At 46.9% G+C, this 16,866-nt stretch overlaps 1 protein-coding gene across 1 annotated transcript in view; it reads left to right on the top strand.

Annotated features, from left to right (window-relative positions):
- SLC7A5 (solute carrier family 7 member 5) overlaps window positions 1-16,866 on the top strand; it is a 39,705-nt gene that overhangs the window by 15,972 nt on the left and 6,867 nt on the right. The window contains exons 3-9 of the mRNA XM_032195361.1: window positions 9,497-9,602; window positions 10,424-10,468; window positions 11,856-11,979; window positions 13,096-13,199; window positions 13,973-14,069; window positions 14,395-14,544; window positions 15,858-16,035. Coding sequence (XP_032051252.1) covers window positions 9,497-9,602; window positions 10,424-10,468; window positions 11,856-11,979; window positions 13,096-13,199; window positions 13,973-14,069; window positions 14,395-14,544; window positions 15,858-16,035 — 804 coding nt within the window. The remainder of the gene's footprint in view (window positions 1-9,496; window positions 9,603-10,423; window positions 10,469-11,855; window positions 11,980-13,095; window positions 13,200-13,972; window positions 14,070-14,394; window positions 14,545-15,857; window positions 16,036-16,866) is intronic.

The following is a 16,866-nucleotide window of genomic DNA, read 5'->3' as shown; positions in this document are numbered from 1 at the left end:
CGTGTTCCCATGACACTCCGGGTAGAGTCAGAGCACAGCCGATTAGCGTGCTTGAATGGTTGCTTTCCCATTGCTGTTTTGTGTTTACAGTATCCATAAACAGAGGAGCAATGCCACAGTTTCTTGCTCAAATGTGGAAACTTTTGAGACTTCACAGAAGTATGTCCTTCTCTGCATTGACCTTCCGCCTTCAGCTTTTGTTGTTTTTATTTCTTGTTATCTTGCCATTGAACATTTTCATTATTTTCCAAAAAGCAGTAACATCTCAAGACAAAGAAGTATGTGGCAATATTACCACACAGATCACAAGCAAATCCTGTGTTCTTTCTGCGGACAGCTGTTTCATATCTTCTTTCATGCCCTCAAAAGGAGGGGAGAAATTGGTTTCCTACTTAAGACAGCCTTTCAACTTCTTGAGGCTTGACTCAGTATAACTGATCCACTTGGGACGCAATTATTTCACTAATATAAAAGTTAAACTTTTAAAAGCCTTTGTGTGACTGAAGCTGTGCTGCTTTAAAAGTTCAGTGTCCTGGCTTTAGCCTATTAGTGTGTAAAACCTTGTATTTGTACCCCCATCTGTACAGCCCTCCAGTCTGTACCACCCAAACAGCATAAATAACTTGTGGCATAGACAGGATCAGCATTTTTTTACTCTACTCATAGAAAGAACAAGGATTTATTTTTTTTGCTTGTTGTTGTGTTTTAGCAGCTCTCCCAAATTGCCTTCTGTCAGCCTTGTCTTGTATTTTTTGACCATGCTATGTACCTGGTGAGCAGGCAGCAGGACTCGGCTGGGAGTTGGGGTGCCTGGGACTGGTCAGTGCAGCCAGTTTGGAAGGTGACTGCGGGTTTTAGGGTTGTTTCTGCGACACACAGGTGTGTAGTTGGGTCCACAGCTGTGCTCTTCATACCCAAATCACCCTGCAGGTCATGGTGCAAAGTCACCTAGGAATGAAACCATCGAGAAGCGTGCTGATCTTTAAGGATGCACTCATGCTTCTTATATGTAAGGAAATTCAGCAAGTTCTCACATAAAAAAAAAAAAATCTAGAATCGTATCTCAGAATTACAGGAATACTTGACCTTCCTTTGTGGATGTTTTAGGGTTCCTTGACCGTGTATCTAACCCTGAGCAGCACAAGCAGTGAGGTTTCTGGCTGCTGCACAGTGCTGGGCTACAGACCTTGCTGTGACTCCTGGCCAGAAGTTCTGTTTAAAAAAAATGAGCTTTTGGGACTCAAGGAAACAAAACGTGACACTCAATTAATTTTATTGAGGTTATTGTCCCTTTTCCCTCTTAACGCCTTATTTCTGATCTTAAAATTCTTGTCTGCAGTGCCTCAAGTGCCTGTTTTGCTGGTGACAGTCAGCATTGTCTGTCTAGTTCCCTTCGTTGTGCTTGTCGGAGGCCAGCAGAGCTGCATTTGCTGAACAAGCACAAGGTGAATTAAGGACAAAGTACACAGGTTTAACTCCAGACATTTGCCATGGAGAATTTTGACTAGGCAAGGAATCTTGCTTTTCATGTTGCCCTTTCTTTAAATTGGTGTGTGTAATATTAGCCAGCACTGGCACAGCCCCCACCGATATTGTTTGCCCTTTCTAATGGGGTATTTAGGGATGCCCTTCTGGCTGGCAAATTTTAAACTCAGCATGGGAGGGTTTCTAAAAATGCAGAAATGAAGATCCAACCATTCAGTCATGAATTAATGTGTTTCGCATGTCTGTGAAGCCTAATAAAAATGCCATTTAAGTACTCCAGCTGCAGAGCAACATCTTGGTGCTGTGTGTGTATGCACATCTGGGTGGTACTTTCATTTTCAAATCCTTTTCCTAGAAAAAAAGCCTATTTGATCTCTTTCTCTGTGAGGGTTATTTTGCTAGTCTCTTATCCAAACTTTTTTTTTCTTTTTTTTATTTGCAGTGTGTGTGTGGCTAATCCTGTGATTAAGACCTGAGGGAGTTTACTCCCTCTTCCTTTCCTCTGAGGTTTTCTTCTCTGCTGCCAGTGGCAACATCAGCTGAATGTCCAAGAAAAGCCACTTGGGCCAAATCTGTCACAAGAGTCAAGGATTAAGCAGATAAATTCAGCAAACAACAGAGGAGGGAATACAGCTCTTAGCTGAGAGGGTAGGATTTCTCTTGAGGGGTCCTGCTGAAATGACAGAACTTGCATTTCATGGCAGGTAATCAAAATGTTAGGCTACTCCAAGCCCCTCACACACACATACTAGGAGAAAACAAGCGTTGTCATTGTCTGAATTGTTTTTCTTGTGTACCTACACTTCGTCACTCAGACATTTAGAAAGCACTAAGTACTTAGCATAGCTAAAGAAATCTGCCACAATTTTTCCTTTGACCAGTTCTCATAACCTCTTACGTTCCTAGGGTAAACCCAAGTATGAATCTGAACAGCAAATCAGTATTTAGGAGTTTGTTTTTAGGTTTTGTTTTGTTTTGTTTTTTCATTTTCTGCCACACCAGTCATGGCCTGTTTTTTTGATAGCTGAAGTTAGATGCAGCGGGCAGCATTGTCTCTCCATGCAGCAGGGTGGCTGCTGCGTCGCTGTCTGTGCTCAGAGGGAGCAGCTCACCCAAGGGATGGCTCTAGGACACAACCCAGGACATGGGAATCTTCTGGTGGTGGAGCTGTAGGTGTCTGAGATGCATTTGGAGGCCAAAACCAAACCAGATGGGTGTTTACCCAGATGGATCATGATTAACTTGCGCTGTAGATCCTCTTTGGCAGAGATGAGGCAAAGCCTATGGTTAGTAAACGTTCCTCCAGCTTTTGATTGTGTCCCTACAAGTTGGGGCTGAGGCTTGTGCACAAAAGATTGCAAGAAGAGTGTGCCCTGCAGCTGCCCATGCTGTTTCTTGTTATATTGGCATTCAGAAATTCATATTTCATAATTCCCAACAAAATATTTTACTAAGACTAAGCTTTGAAGAAAAGCACAATAGCTTCCCTTACTCACCCTCTTGTTAGCAGAGAGCACGGAAAGTGGAAGCCTGTGCTGAAGGAGGGCATGAACAAGGAAGCTGGGAAAGCTGCCAGCATTCTGCACCTCTAAATCACATCAAGCACATGTTGGAGATTAATCAGGCATCTTAATGCTGGAGGGCTGATACAACACAATTATGTTTTATGGGCCTCTCACTCTCTAATCTTTGATTTCATCTCCAGCCAAAGGTGAATTCAGATGCTGGGGCCAGGTGGGCATGGCAGGTTCGTGTTATGCAGCTTGCCTGTTCTGGTTTGGTGGTTCATTTCTGTTCAGCCAACTTGTTTCTTGCCCGCTCTGCCCAGAAAATTCTTGGCAATTATGGATTCAAGGATGGAGTTCAGCTTGCTGGGGCTTTTGTGTTTCACAAATGTGAAGTTGCCTGTCCAAAAATAAATAAAATGCATTTAATGACAACAAACAACAACAGCAGCAACAAAATTCAGAAGCAGTCGGTGACCTGTGCTGCTTGTTGTGATCATTGTAAGCTTGAGTGGCTCTTTCTGCACGCCCTGAAAGCTTGGGTTTTAGTAACGACGATGTGAACTGTTTAATATCTTATGTGGAGGTTCATAGCTGCATTAACTCCTCAGGGTAGAAATGTGCCTTGACATCTGAAAAGCTTTTATTCCAAGGAGTTATGGATGTAGCACGTTACGTGTTGCTCATGTTGGTTATTCTGAAGGAACTGCCAAATACTAGGCTGGATGAAGGTAGGTGTCTTGTGTTGGAGCCTAAGGAGTGCATCTTACATGTGCCCCAGGGCACCCTGCTCTCTCCTGTTGTGAGCTGAGTGGGTGTTGAGGCAGCTGCCATGAGAGGCTCTGTTGACTTCTCAGTTTTCCAAGAGCAGCTATCCCAGCGATGCAGACGTATTTATCTAGAGAGTAGCTAATACTTTGGTATTTGCACTTTGCTTCTTTGCACCTCTGTCTGGGTGTCCTCTCTCGAGTCTTCGGGTGCAGCAGAAGCAGTTGTTGATGCCTAAAGTGTATCAATACAGTCAGCAGTCGTGTGTGTGCATGCATGTGTTGTTTTGCCTGCATTTTTATATTGATCCTTTCGCACTGTTAATGGCCTCGCAGTTAACAGCCTTCATTTCTGATTCAAGGAGGTCTGGGTGACGTGCTGGTGATCTGTCCTGCCCAAATGTTCTTGGCTGTCTTGCACATCAAGCTGTTTGGCTCTAGTTAGCCCCTCTTTGCCTTCTCTAGAGTCTGGTCAGGTGGCTCAGTTTTGTTTGTCCTTCTCAATCCCAAGTTTCTATGGATGTGGATTGAACCCGTTGTGCAAATAAGCAAAGAAAAACCAAGCTTATGGCAAGTGGCTGGAAACCCAGTGGGTGGTTTGTCTAGGGTTAGCACCTTGCTGTTCATCTACCCTGATCGGGGTAGACAAGGAGGCATTTAGGAAATACCTTTCTATCCAGTGCCGAGGATCAAAGCGTCCCTGTTCTTCCAGGGTCTCTGCGTTGCCTCAGTTTTCTGGCTGCTGGACAAGGCATGGGATGTTCTGTGCCGTGCACCTGGCTGCCTGCAGTTCAGCCTCACTCCAGGGCTTATAACGCTGCTCCTGGGTCTGCTTATTTATGTTTCATCAGCAAACGTTATGCTGGCAGACACGGAGGTTGTGAAAATCCAGGAGGTGTTTGCACAAGAGGAGGAGGGTAGAAGCAACGCTGGTTGTATCAGCGAGATGCAGAGGAGGTAGGAAAGGTAAATAAAACTTGTCTGGCTCGAGTCATGCTCTGGTGGACCACTGCAAAAGGAGGAGCTCAAAATATTGGTTCCTCAGCTTTCAGAAACTTCTCAGGAAGATTTTGTCAGCAGTTAGTGGATGTAGGCAAATTCCCATGGTATTTAGGAATTTCTCAACCTAGGAAGGTGAGTGGGGGAGTCCTCTCCCACTCCTGTTAGTGTGTGTACACAGCTCCAGGGAGCAGCTAACTCTTGCAGACTCTGGACTCCCTGAACGCCTTGAGGTCTGTGATAGACCTGGTAGGGTGTTGTGGGGTGGTGGATCCAGCAGCACAGACCCTCAGCTTCAGCCCAAAGGAGAAATAATAGCTCCTTATGAATGGTATTTACAAAGCACTGGGATGAGAGGCGTTTCTCCATAAAACAGAAGGAAGCAATTGAAATGAGAGGTGCCATAACTTGTCCACAGCCCGTGATGAGAATCAGGAACGTATCGCAGGAGCTCTGGCTCCTCCTTGGATACTCTCTGCTGGTCCAGGATTTCCAGAGGTGTCTTTCAGACCGTTAGCAAACACCCATAAACTCGCCTGCTACAGGGCCCAAGTTTAAAAGCTGCTGTACAAAACTGTGTAATGCAGAGCAGGAAGGCCAGCAACAGTGATTGGGGAGAAGCAAACAGCTTCTGCAGCTACCAAGTGGGCACATCCTGGGGAGCTGCAAACTGCTGCAGATGCTCTCCTAACCCTGGCGCCTGCGAGCTCCTTATTGTCTTGTTTTTCTGACTCAGTCAGTTGAACTTTCACTGCTTTTCCCAGGAAGTGGCTCAACAGCTGAGTGGATCTTCTCCTTTGGGTTTTTTGTTTGTACATACAACATATTTTTCCCTGGCTCTGTTTCCTCTGCGAGGGAGATGCACTGCATGCCCCCACCGCACGCCCCCTTCTCCTGCCGAGTACTCTCCATGGCTGTGTTCCCTCCCCTCGCTGTTCAGGCAAGTTAAAAATCCTTAATTATGATTAACGGCTTTCTGCAACAGAAGATTGCTTTGCTGTTAAGACTGGAACGGACATGACGGAGGCGCAAATGAAACATTTCTCAAAAGAGAGGGTCTGAACATGCCGCGCGTGGCCTGAAATAGGGCCCTCCCGCAGGAAGGCCCCAGGTGACCCATCGCTCGCTGGCGCAATTACCAGAGTCTTGGCAGCTGGCAAGATCAGCAAATGGGGTTTATGTCAGAGCTTGTTACTTTAATTTGGTTAATTGTAGAGCAGAGTGCAGTCGAACAGCCAGTTCAAACCAGGTTTCAGATCACCAGGGTGCCAGGCACGGGCAGGGCACTGCCTGGAGAGTGGCGGCGGCTGTCTGCAGAGCCGGCAGCAGCAGCGTGGCACGGAGAGGATGCAGGAGCCCAGGAGGATGAGCAGAGCTTGTCTTTGCCCACAGCAAAAAAAAAAAACAAAACATCCCATTGGGCTGGGATGTGCTCGCTGACAACCCCCTTGCTCTGTGGGAGCAGTCGAAGCCGTGCTTGGCAGTCTCGCCTGCAAATTTGTTATTGATGATTTGATCCGAGGTCTGTCTGGAGGCTTCAACTGGGTACGTTCGGGCTTGAAAGAGGCAGATGGGGAGCGTTTGTCTGGAGCACAAGTTCATGCCTCCGTTTGGAACAGCAGGACCTCTTAAGTGCTTGTATTTGAGAAGAGAGGTGAGACAACCATGCGGCACCATCCAGCCCAGCGTCCCCAGTCTCCAGCTGTGGCCAAGAGCAATCGCCTGGGGCTGAGCGTAAGAACAAGGGGGACATGGTGGAGGTCAGGGCTAGGTGTGGGCACACTCAGAGCTTACCCACTGTATTTTACAGCAGGAAGACATCTGGCATACCTTTCTGGCATAGGTGCTGGACTTTGTTGGCTTTTTGGGTGTGTTTTTTTTTTTTTTTTGCCCCAAGACGTGTGATGTGGTGCTAGTTATGTAGTTATGTCTGCGAATGTATCACCGGCAGGCACAAATGATTATCTTTCTGGTGATCTGCTGGCTGGCAGGGTGGGCCAGGGCTTTGTAGTGGTGGCAGGAGGGGATGGCTGCTCAGCCAACACGTCACCTTCAGGGCAGGCTTGATAAGGAGCCCGGGCTCCTGCCATGCAACCAGGAAGCAATAAAGCATGAAGGGAGCAAAAACAGTGGCAAAGAGGCATCGCGGACACCTGAGAATAAGACCTTGTCCTTTTGGAGTGGGAAAAAATGTCAGGTCCTCTGGTTATTTAATCATTTGCCACCCCTGGGCCAGGGGCTGCAGTGAGATGAGTTGGGTGTGTGTTAGGACGAAGTGTGTGATTAATTAGTTATGTCCTAATCTACCCCTGCATCCAGCCACTGCCTCCCCCACCCACAGTGCAATGAAACATCAGACTTTGTTTGTCTTTCTTTACTCCATGCTCCATTTTCCCTCTGTTTGTTGGTGTGTCCTGGAGGCAGACTGTCCCGACGCGCAGCCAAATGTCTGTACAGCTCAGCGGGCCACCAAACAAGGCATAGACTCTTCCTAGCCCGGGGGCTACAGATGCCTGCTGTCCCCACGTGGCTGGCACTTCCTCAGTCTGGTTTCGGGTGATCTTCTCCTCCCTTCCTGGCCAGCTGCATGAGAGCAGCAGCTCAGCCCTTTCTTGGTGGCCACAGCACGCAGCTTCTGTGCCAGGTTTGGGAACTCACAGCACAACCTGCAGATGCATTGAAAGACAGAACAGTTTTAGCTGTGAGCTTTTCTCTGCGACAGAGGCTTTTGGTGGAAGCTGTTGTCCAGCTGAGGACAAGAAGTGGAAGTCTGGCCCTGGGGGATGATGCTGTTTGTGCCCTGGCTCCTCCTGGATCGGTGAAGGTGGTGATCCCTTGCCTTGAGTGATCTCTTGGTCCCAGTGAGAGCTGGGTCATTGGCAGAGCACAAGCAGACCTTTGAGAGGAGACATCCCGAGGGCTGTCTGAAATGCCTGGAGATCTCTCCTGCTCTCCCAGACCATCTGTGCATGGTTCCAGTAACTAATTATAATCACTGTTAATGAAAAGTGTATCTTATTCCCTTAACAAAAGACCTGGAAAGAACTAGGCTGGTAATTATTCAGGAGGTGCAGAAAATAAACTAAGGGAAGCTGAGGCTGAGGGATCAAGCAGAAAGTGATACCATGCACACCCACCTCCGGCTCAGCATTGTTGTTCAGAGCCAGGCCAGGGCATTAATGCTAAATTAAGATTATATGTCTGAACCTGTAAGCCAGGAATTAAGGTCAAACTTGCAGCATTGCATCAGTCTCTTTGTGTTTCCACCCCGCTCTCCTGTTTCAGTACCTCATTTCATTCAAGCTCTGGCAGCTGGGCCCTGCTTTGTAGCCTCTATCAGTTTCTTGGCTGATTTTAGACGAGTCACATCAGTGTTTTATCTCAGTTTCTGTATTTTCCTCTGCCCGCTGCCCTGGTTTTGTATCTGCTATTTTCATACTATTGCTACCAACTGTGGATGGGGGAAGGAGCCCTGGTTAGGACTGAGCAGGAGGAAGAAACGAGGTGAAGAGGAGCGATGGAAAGGATGGGGAACAGAGCCTGAGGGACAGGGAGAGAGGGTGAAAGACGAGATGCAGTTCTGCCATGTGCAGATCTGGAGCAGTGCTCTGCAAAGCCCCACGGATGGAAGGATGCTCCGGCAGTGTTGCAGCCCTTTCCCCCTGCTAGGAGCATAATGCCACGTGGTAAAAGGTCTGAGCATCCGTATTATGTTACCCAGCATCTGCAAACAGCTCTTGGCGGCATAGAGGGGTGAAACGTCCCAGTGTGACATGGAAAGAACGTGCCATTTGAGGAAAAAATGCCTTATATTGTTAATAACCCTTTTCTTTTTCCCCAGAGGAGAGTGCGGGGTACCGTGCGCTAAGAGATGAAGGGTTAAGCTCCAGACGCTGCTGACTGCCATGTGATGCAGTTGCTTGGGTGATTAGTAAAGATCCCTGCCCTAAGAGGAATCACAAGGGCTGCGAGAGGGCTCCCTGGGTGCAGACGTGTGGTACCAAACCCTGCCTCGCTCCCCTTCCTTCCTCACCGAGGGAGCGAGCGCTGCCTCCGCGGAAGGGAGGGTGACTTCGCCAAGCCAGGCGCGCACGGAGGCTCCACATCAAAAGGCAGGGAACAAAACACCCGCAGGGCATTTTAAAGCAAAATAAATAAACCTTTGGCTGCTCTGGGAGACTTCTTACCAAATGTACAATTGGGACCTCTATTTATGGCTTTTTATTTCAAAAGCTGATCCATAACAGGAACTTTTGATACTCGAGCCCTAAAGAAGCGAACTTCAGATATTCGAGCTCTGAAAAATCTGACTTCCCACAATCAAAGGGACTGCTGTAACCCTCTGCTTTATCAGGTGGCTGGAGGAAATCCTGGGTTTTTATCGAACGAAAGCAGCTTTCAGTTGAGAAGACAATGCGACAATATCTGTTTGCGTAGCATCTTCCAGCCGGAAGGTCCCCAGAATGTGTTTTTCTTTGCAGGGAGCTATCTGGGAGATTACCTTGGTGATAGCACGGTGCCCTGTGAGAAAGTTTGAGTACTTGTTAACGGCTGGCTGCTTGAGATGGTGCATTTGGGCCTGATTATTTGGTGCATTACACCGGCTGAATTAATCACTGTAAAACTGGAGGAATCAGCACAATATACATGAGTGCAGGTGCTCCTTGACACAACCCAAAATGCATCAGCAGGGTAACCAAGTGTCTAACAGTGGTCCTTTCTTGTTTTTCTTCTCTGCAGGTGATGTGACAAGCCTGACTCCCGAGCACTCCTTTAAAGGCACAAAAGTGGGCGTGGGGAACATCGTGTTAGCTTTGTACAGTGGTCTTTTTGCCTATGGAGGGTGGTAAGATGCAGTCTTCTTCCTTTTTTTAAGTGTATAAACCTAAATGCTAGTGTGCTACGCTAATTTTAGTGTAGACCTAAATGCTGTAGGTCCTCCCTTTTGTCCCTAGCTTGTGTTTACACGAAGAGTGTGATCCAGGACCTTCCATCTCTTGTTAGCAGAGCAGAGGCAGCTAGCTGCCCTGGGTTTGCCCAGTAATTTAAAAAGTCATTCTCCACAAGCAGTTTCCAGCCAAGTTAGAGAAGCACAAAGAAGTGGCAGTGATGGTGGGATTTAAAAGAGGCAGCAGATTATGGGTTGCTCGATTTATCTCCTGGGTGATATTAAGAAAAAAAGCAGGAGGGTGGTTTTATCTTGTAGAGGAGGGATTTGCTGCATACCAACAGATTTGGGTACTGCAAAGCAGAGGCTGCTGTGTCCATCTCTGACAGCACCCAACTGCACTTTGTTGTCAGCCTCATTGAATGCTTCCAAGCTCAAGGAACCTGCTCAATTTGCAGTGAAAACAGGCTACTTGCAGCCATCCCCATTGCCTGGAGGGTGACTCTGTCACTCGTGGGCCCAGCTTTTAGCCTGCAGCCACCTCTCCTCTTGCAAGGAAGCCGGCAGCATGGTGTGCTAGATCCACCAGCACTGTCCAGGCTGTGTGCTTTTGCAGGTTTTGTGCTGTAGATCTTGAACTAGGCATCACCCATTCTAAGTTTTACAGCAAGGTTTGGTCTCTCTACCCCACCTAAAATTCCCTCGCAGACATTTAAGATGAAGGGTTTCCTTTACTCATGGACTAACCAGACTTTATCACTGTTCTTTTTCAATTACAGGAATTACTTGAATTTTGTTACAGAAGAGATGATAAATCCCTACAGGTAGGTGTGGGTCTTGCAATGATTTCTATGGGAGGAAACCTTGTTTTTCTTGGGAAGGCCTTTCATTGTGGCTGTCTTGTGCATGTAACAAATTGCTAATCAGCCCAGAAGCCAAGATCTCTTTCTAGGGAAGTGGAAAATTAGATAGGCTAATAGCATTGTTCTTCCCTGGATTAGGGGAAGGGGAATAATAATCTCGGTATGAGAAGGGCTGCTGCATACACGGCTTTCCTGTACTGCTGATGTTATCTCTGTTGTTGTAAAGCCCTGTTTCCTTAGCATGGCACCTCTCTGAATTACAGGCGAGGAAGAGGCACTTATGGCTTTATTACTATCTTGTGTAAACTCCCCCAGCAGTGTTTGTACGTACATGTATTTGTCATGTGCTCTTCCTTTTCTGTCAAGCATTAGGCCACCTTCTGCACTGTTTCTGCCTTCCAGAGCTTTGCAAGGGGACCTGATGAGATGGAGATGTGCCTCACCAGAGTGAAAAATAGCTTTTGCTTGTAGGGAAGTTGCAATCCTTCTGTCAGCATGGGCTTTGGGATCCGTTGTGCAAGAGCCCATTTCTGGCTGACCCTGGCAGTGATTAGTGCTTACTGGGAAGTCTAAGATTTCACATGTTCTTTCCTTGACAAACATTTTTATAAAAAAAAAGTTTTTGCAGTTTGCAGTTATTTTCTTGTCTTCTGAATGCAGTCATGGTATTTGACTTTCACCTCCAGTGGCTTTTTGAACTCCACTGGACCAATTGTATGTAGAATCGAGTAGGCTTTCCTTTTTCAGTTTCTGCTCACAAATGAGGTTATGCCATTGGGAAAGGCAAACTTGTACCAACACAGCCTCATCTTTACAGATGCGCTCAGCTTGTGTTTGAACCCACTTGCTTTGAAATCACTTGCAGCAGGCAGCTGCACGGAGCTTAGGGCCTAAAAACTGCCCACTCAGTCCCTGATCTTTCCATCTCCCACAAGAAAGCCACCAGCACAAACGCTTCTCTCTTGTCCAGAAGAATGTATGTACTAATGCTGCTAGCTGGGAAGAGACATGGGGTTTTAGTTTTAATTGATTGCCTTTGCAGTGGTCTTGGATTGCTGCTTGCCCAGACACCCAGAGTCTCTCCATGTAAAAAGTCCCTTCTGCCATAATCCTTCACTCTACATCTGTCAGCCTCCAGGCTATCACTGTGTGGGCATTTTCTCCTCTCCTGGAGGAGCAGAGTGTGGTTAGAAACTGTGCAAGCTGAAGAGCCAAAGGGGAACAGCATGGCTCATACCAACTTTAAGTGAATGCAGAAGGGCTGCAGCACGAGCCCTTAGCATTCCCTGGCATCAGTGGCTCTCCTCCGAACTGCAGAGCTCCATTACAATTTATATTTTCTTTCTAGAAACCTGCCTCTGGCTATCATCATCTCACTACCTGTAGTCACTTTGGTTTATGTGCTGACAAACTTGGCTTACTTCACAACCCTGTCGACGGACCAGATGCTGGCGTCCGAAGCCGTGGCCGTGGTAAGATAGGTGCATTGCTGATATGACTCATCTGTTTTTCAGGGCTGCTCAAATCAGACTTGCAATCTCTGCATACGTCTCCTAGGTTGTTCCACGCTGCTCATGGCTGATTATAAAAAATAAAAAATAAATGACAGGAGATAAAGAGCAACTGTGACGGGAGCAGGGAAGAACAGCATGCTACCAAGTGGCATTAATCTCACACAATAGTGAGGGTGGATGGTCAGTTAGCACTGCTCTTCATTCGTAAATACACAAGGTTGCTGCTGGCTGCATGACTTACCATCAGTTATCAGAGCATGATGCTTATGGGAAAAGGTCACTCAGTCAATACTGAATTAGACTGTTCTCTCTCTGTATCTTCCTTGTTTTAATTAAGAGAGGAAGACAGTACTTCTATTAATTAAAATGGCATTGTGGTCAGAAATCCTGATTGCTTCAGAAGTGAGCAGCATGGTATGACCTTGCAAAGAGTGTGACCAGGATTGTTCAGTGCTTCAGGGGGAATCTCCTGGTCCAGGGTAAGTTAGCCTGGGCCATCAGGTGACAGCATGACACCCTTCAGACTGGGGCAGAGCCCCAGCTCCAGCCTGCAAGTATGCTGTGGGGAGTTACTGGAGATATCAGCCTGTGTTGTGGTACTCTGGTTGTGTTCCTTCACATGTCTGTTGAAATCAGGATGACTGTGATGGTCTGAAACTGCAGTGAAGCAATGTGGGGTCAGTCTGTAACACGAAACTATGACTGGGTCACTGCATTTATAAGGAGCTGTGTCCTAGTGTCCTTACTCAGCTCCACACGTGCAGTTGGCAATATCCGAATGGCTGAATCTGCTCGCAGTTTTCATTTGGTCTTGAGCTTTTGGACAACTGTTCCAATAAATCTTGTCTCCTGACCCTGAGGGAAAGGCTTTCTGCTGGTTTTTTGCAATTCTGTAAAATGCTTTTTGAGGAAGGAGGAGCAGCAAATGGCGAAGTAGAAAAAGCCTTAATAGTTTGAGCCATGAAAGCATGTTAATTGTTCAGATTTCTGTAAATGTTAAAGCTTTGTAGGCAGCTGTGAGTTCTCTTGGGCATTCGGGTGTGACGGGACTGTCTTGTTGCCCCTCCTGTTTAGGACTTCGGGAATTACCACCTTGGCGTCATGTCCTGGATCATACCCGTCTTTGTTGGCTTATCGTGCTTTGGATCCGTTAATGGATCTCTCTTCACTTCTTCCCGGTACTACTTTTGCTCAGTTTTGTGGCATTTGTTTACAAGCAGTGGTTAATGCCTCTTGGTTTGGAATAAGTGTCCTCTGAAGAGTGGCTGTGGGTAGACACAAAGTCTAAAGGGTCTGGAGGCCATGTGGGAAATGATGGGGAAAAAAAAAAAAAAAAAAAGGCTTTAAAATCATATCCAGTTTAAAAGAAAGCCTTGCAGTGGTCTTAGTTTTCTGTCCTCTGGGCAAAGTCCTGTTGAAGTTATTAGAACATAAACAAACACAGGCTTGAACCTCAGGAAAAAAAATGGTTTTAATGAAAACCAGAAACTTACGAAACTTCAGGACTGAGAATTTCTCCAGAATTAGGAGAAAGTATGGGGCAGGACAAGGACTGAGGACGTTCCAGGTCTGACATGCATCTCCTGGGTTATCTTAGGAAAGTCACGTAATTGTTCGCTCTGGAAAGAAGGATATAAACGTATGATTTCTTGCGTTCCTTGCCCATCTCCAGACTTCTTTTTAAGACAGGTATTTTCCAGTGTGCAGAACACTGGGGGCTGACCCTGGAGGGCCCCACTCTTGAACCAGTGACTACCAAAAGAAGGCACAGTTGGCATCATGCAGTGCACCACTAAGGTGGAAAACTTGGAGTTTGGGCATTTCAGTCTTGCTGCCTCAGCACTGTCTAGGCTGATCTCGAGCTGTCCCTGCTTGTTTTGTGTAGGAGACAAACCCCAGCCCGGGGCTAAAGGTTGCAGTGGTGATAACTGCTCTGTCTCCCTCACCTCAGGCTGTTCTTCGTTGGATCCCGAGAAGGACACTTGCCTTCCATTCTGTCTATGATTCACCCTCGGCTTCTTACTCCTGTGCCATCCCTCGTCTTTACGGTAAGCACCCGGCTCTGTGATGATAAGCATCAACCTGGTATTGAGAAAAGCACTGGGGGAACGATCCCATCAGAGTATTCCGAGAGGGACTCCAAACACAGCCATTTCTGATTTTCCTTCGTATCATATCCATATTCCACTTCTGTTCTAAAATCATTCCAAGTACCAAAATTGCATAAAATAAGTTTTTAATAATAAAAAAAAAAATCAACCTGCTTCTTTTCGTGGCAGATAGCTCTTGTAAAATTCCCACGTTTAGTGCTGTAATATATGTAGTTTTGCCTACTTTTCCCTTTGCTAATGGCTTTTATTTTTCTGGATGCAGTGCATCATGACCCTGCTCTATGCCTTCTCCAATGACATCTTCTCAGTCATCAACTTCTTCAGCTTCTTCAACTGGCTGTGTGTGGCTCTGGCCATCATTGGCATGATGTGGCTGCGTTACAAGAAGCCAGAGCTGGAAAGGCCCATCAAGGTGAGAGCAGTGCAGGAATTGCCCATCAGGTCCTCCCAGTGTTGGGTCTTCTAATTTGTGCTCAGAGGGAAGGCCCTGCCAGCTTGGAAACGGCTGGTTCAAGATGTTTGAGTGCTCAGAGGCTTCACTGGGGGAAGTCCCCGAGCTCTGGGGAAGTCCCTTCTCCGCTGCAGGGGAGGTGCAGCAAGAACTGCTGCTTTTCCTGTTTGGAAAAGGGACTGGGATTGCAAGGATGTCGCCATCAGGGGAAGAGTTGTGCAAGCTAACGCAGGTGTCCCAGCTGCATCAAAATCTGCCAAAAGCAAATCTGGGCACTCAGTGCCCAGGGGATGAAGATGCTGTGGCCATGGGAACATCTGAGCGAAGGATGCTGTGGGTGGCAGAGCTGTGGGTGTTCTGGTGGGGCAGCCCAGTGGGAAGCTCTCAGTGACTAACATATTCCCCAGGACAAGCTTTGGGCTGTGGCTCTCAGTGAAACGCTCTGTACCATCGTGGAATTCACTTAGAATAGTTTAATAAAGCGGACAAACCCATGCCTGAAGAGATGAGAGCTTTGTTCTATTTGTCCTTGGCCAGCTTGGCAGTACTGCATCCCGTCTGGTAGGAGGCCAAGATCATGTCAGCCACAAGCATGTCTGCCTTCCTTAAAGGCATGTTTCTCACTCACCCTCCCGCCCCCGAGCACACTCAGGTCTCTGCCAGGCAACAGGGAGCCAGAGAGAAACAAACTCAAGACCTGTATCAGTGCCTTCCCAAAGTAACTCTTTGCGTTTCCTTTGTTTTTCCTGTTGTTGTTTTGTTTTTTCCTTTTTATAAAAACTACAACAACAACAGAACCGAGGCTGGTCTCAACAGATGTCCTGCTCAGAGCAGTGTAGCTGAGTCCCCTGGGAAACGAGATGCAAAGGCTTGTGCTGTGGTTGGTGCTGAATTTGATGCTGTTGGTTCAGGTGCTTTTTATAAGAAATCATTCAAGTATGGAATTGAATGTCAAAAACTGTGCTGAGAAAGGCTCGTGCTATCTTAGCAAGCTATGCCTCCATGTTTTGTTTTGCTCTAAGTGCACGTTAGGTGTTAGCCTACTTCAGTCTTCTCCAGGACTGCTGAGGAGTGCTAGCTGACTTGGTACCCTGTGGCGGTTCAAGGTCCCAGTCGCCCAGTTCAGAGCACTAGGACAGACAGAAGCCCTGTCCACAGAGAGTCCGTTAGTGGGACATGAAATCCTTCCCTCTCCAGGATGGAAAAACTTCACTGGGAAGTTTTCCCTGTTCCCCTGATACAAGTTCTTACCTGTTCTTTGGGTTCTTTTTTAGGTGAACGTCTGCCTGCCCATTTTCTTCATCCTGGCCTGCTTGTTTCTCATCGCTGTTTCCTTCTGGATGACACCAGTAGAATGTGCCATTGGCTTTGCAATCATCTTAAGCGGGATTCCTGTTTACTTCTTCGGGGTCTGGTGGCAAAACAAGCCCAAGTGGGTTCTCCAAGGCATCTGTAAGTATTACTTGAGGAAGGGCGAGGGTGCAGCCTTTGGCATTTGCTCCAAGAACAGCAGTGCTTCCTGGTGAGCGTGCTGCAGCTCGTAGCACTGGCTCCCATCTGTGTAGTGGAGGCTTCAGTGTCTTGGCTCTGATCAATGTCTTTTTAATGCTAACAAGTTTTAACCTGATGATTACCTTATCTACCAAGCACCCAAAATGCACCTTGACTTGTGATAGTTGCAAAGTTTGGGCCAAATGCCTTTTTTCTTTTTCTTCTCCTGGCGAACTGAATGTTGTTTTGTAGTGGAGCATAACTCGGTGAACCCATTGTTACCTTCTGCCTCCCGTAAAAGCACAGAGTCAGGCCTTTATCAGCAGAGAATAGCTTTCTAGTGGCACTGGGAGGGAAAAGAAATAACAGCGTAACAGTTTGAGCACAGTTAGCCAAAAATTTGAATGTTGTTAAGTTGGGAATTGGTCCCAATTCATCACTTAGCCAGTGCTAATATTTCTGATAGAGGCAAAGCTCTCCTAGGCATCAAAACGTGACAGCAGAGTAGAAGGAAGAGAAAATCCCATGTCTCTTGGATGTGTTCTCTTCTGAAGCTGATTTCTAGGTTATCTTTGTGTAAGGTTTTCCAACAGCTGGTACTGCACCGTGGTGTGTTTTGAAGGGATGGAAAGATTGGGCTTGGACACGTAACCTCTGTCTGAACACCTGAATCAAGAAAGTCAATCCATGTTGTCTAAGTAACTAAACTCTACCATCTGTCTCCCAGCTCTCAAACAGCAGGCTGACCTAGAAAAGCAGACTAGCAGAAATGTCCAGCCTCAGCTGGGTGCT

The sequence above is a fragment of the Aythya fuligula genome, chromosome 12 (assembly GCF_009819795.1).
Source record: "Aythya fuligula isolate bAytFul2 chromosome 12, bAytFul2.pri, whole genome shotgun sequence".
NCBI classification, from domain to species: Eukaryota; Metazoa; Chordata; class Aves; order Anseriformes; family Anatidae; genus Aythya; species Aythya fuligula.
This window is presented reverse-complemented; position numbering and strand designations above follow the sequence as displayed.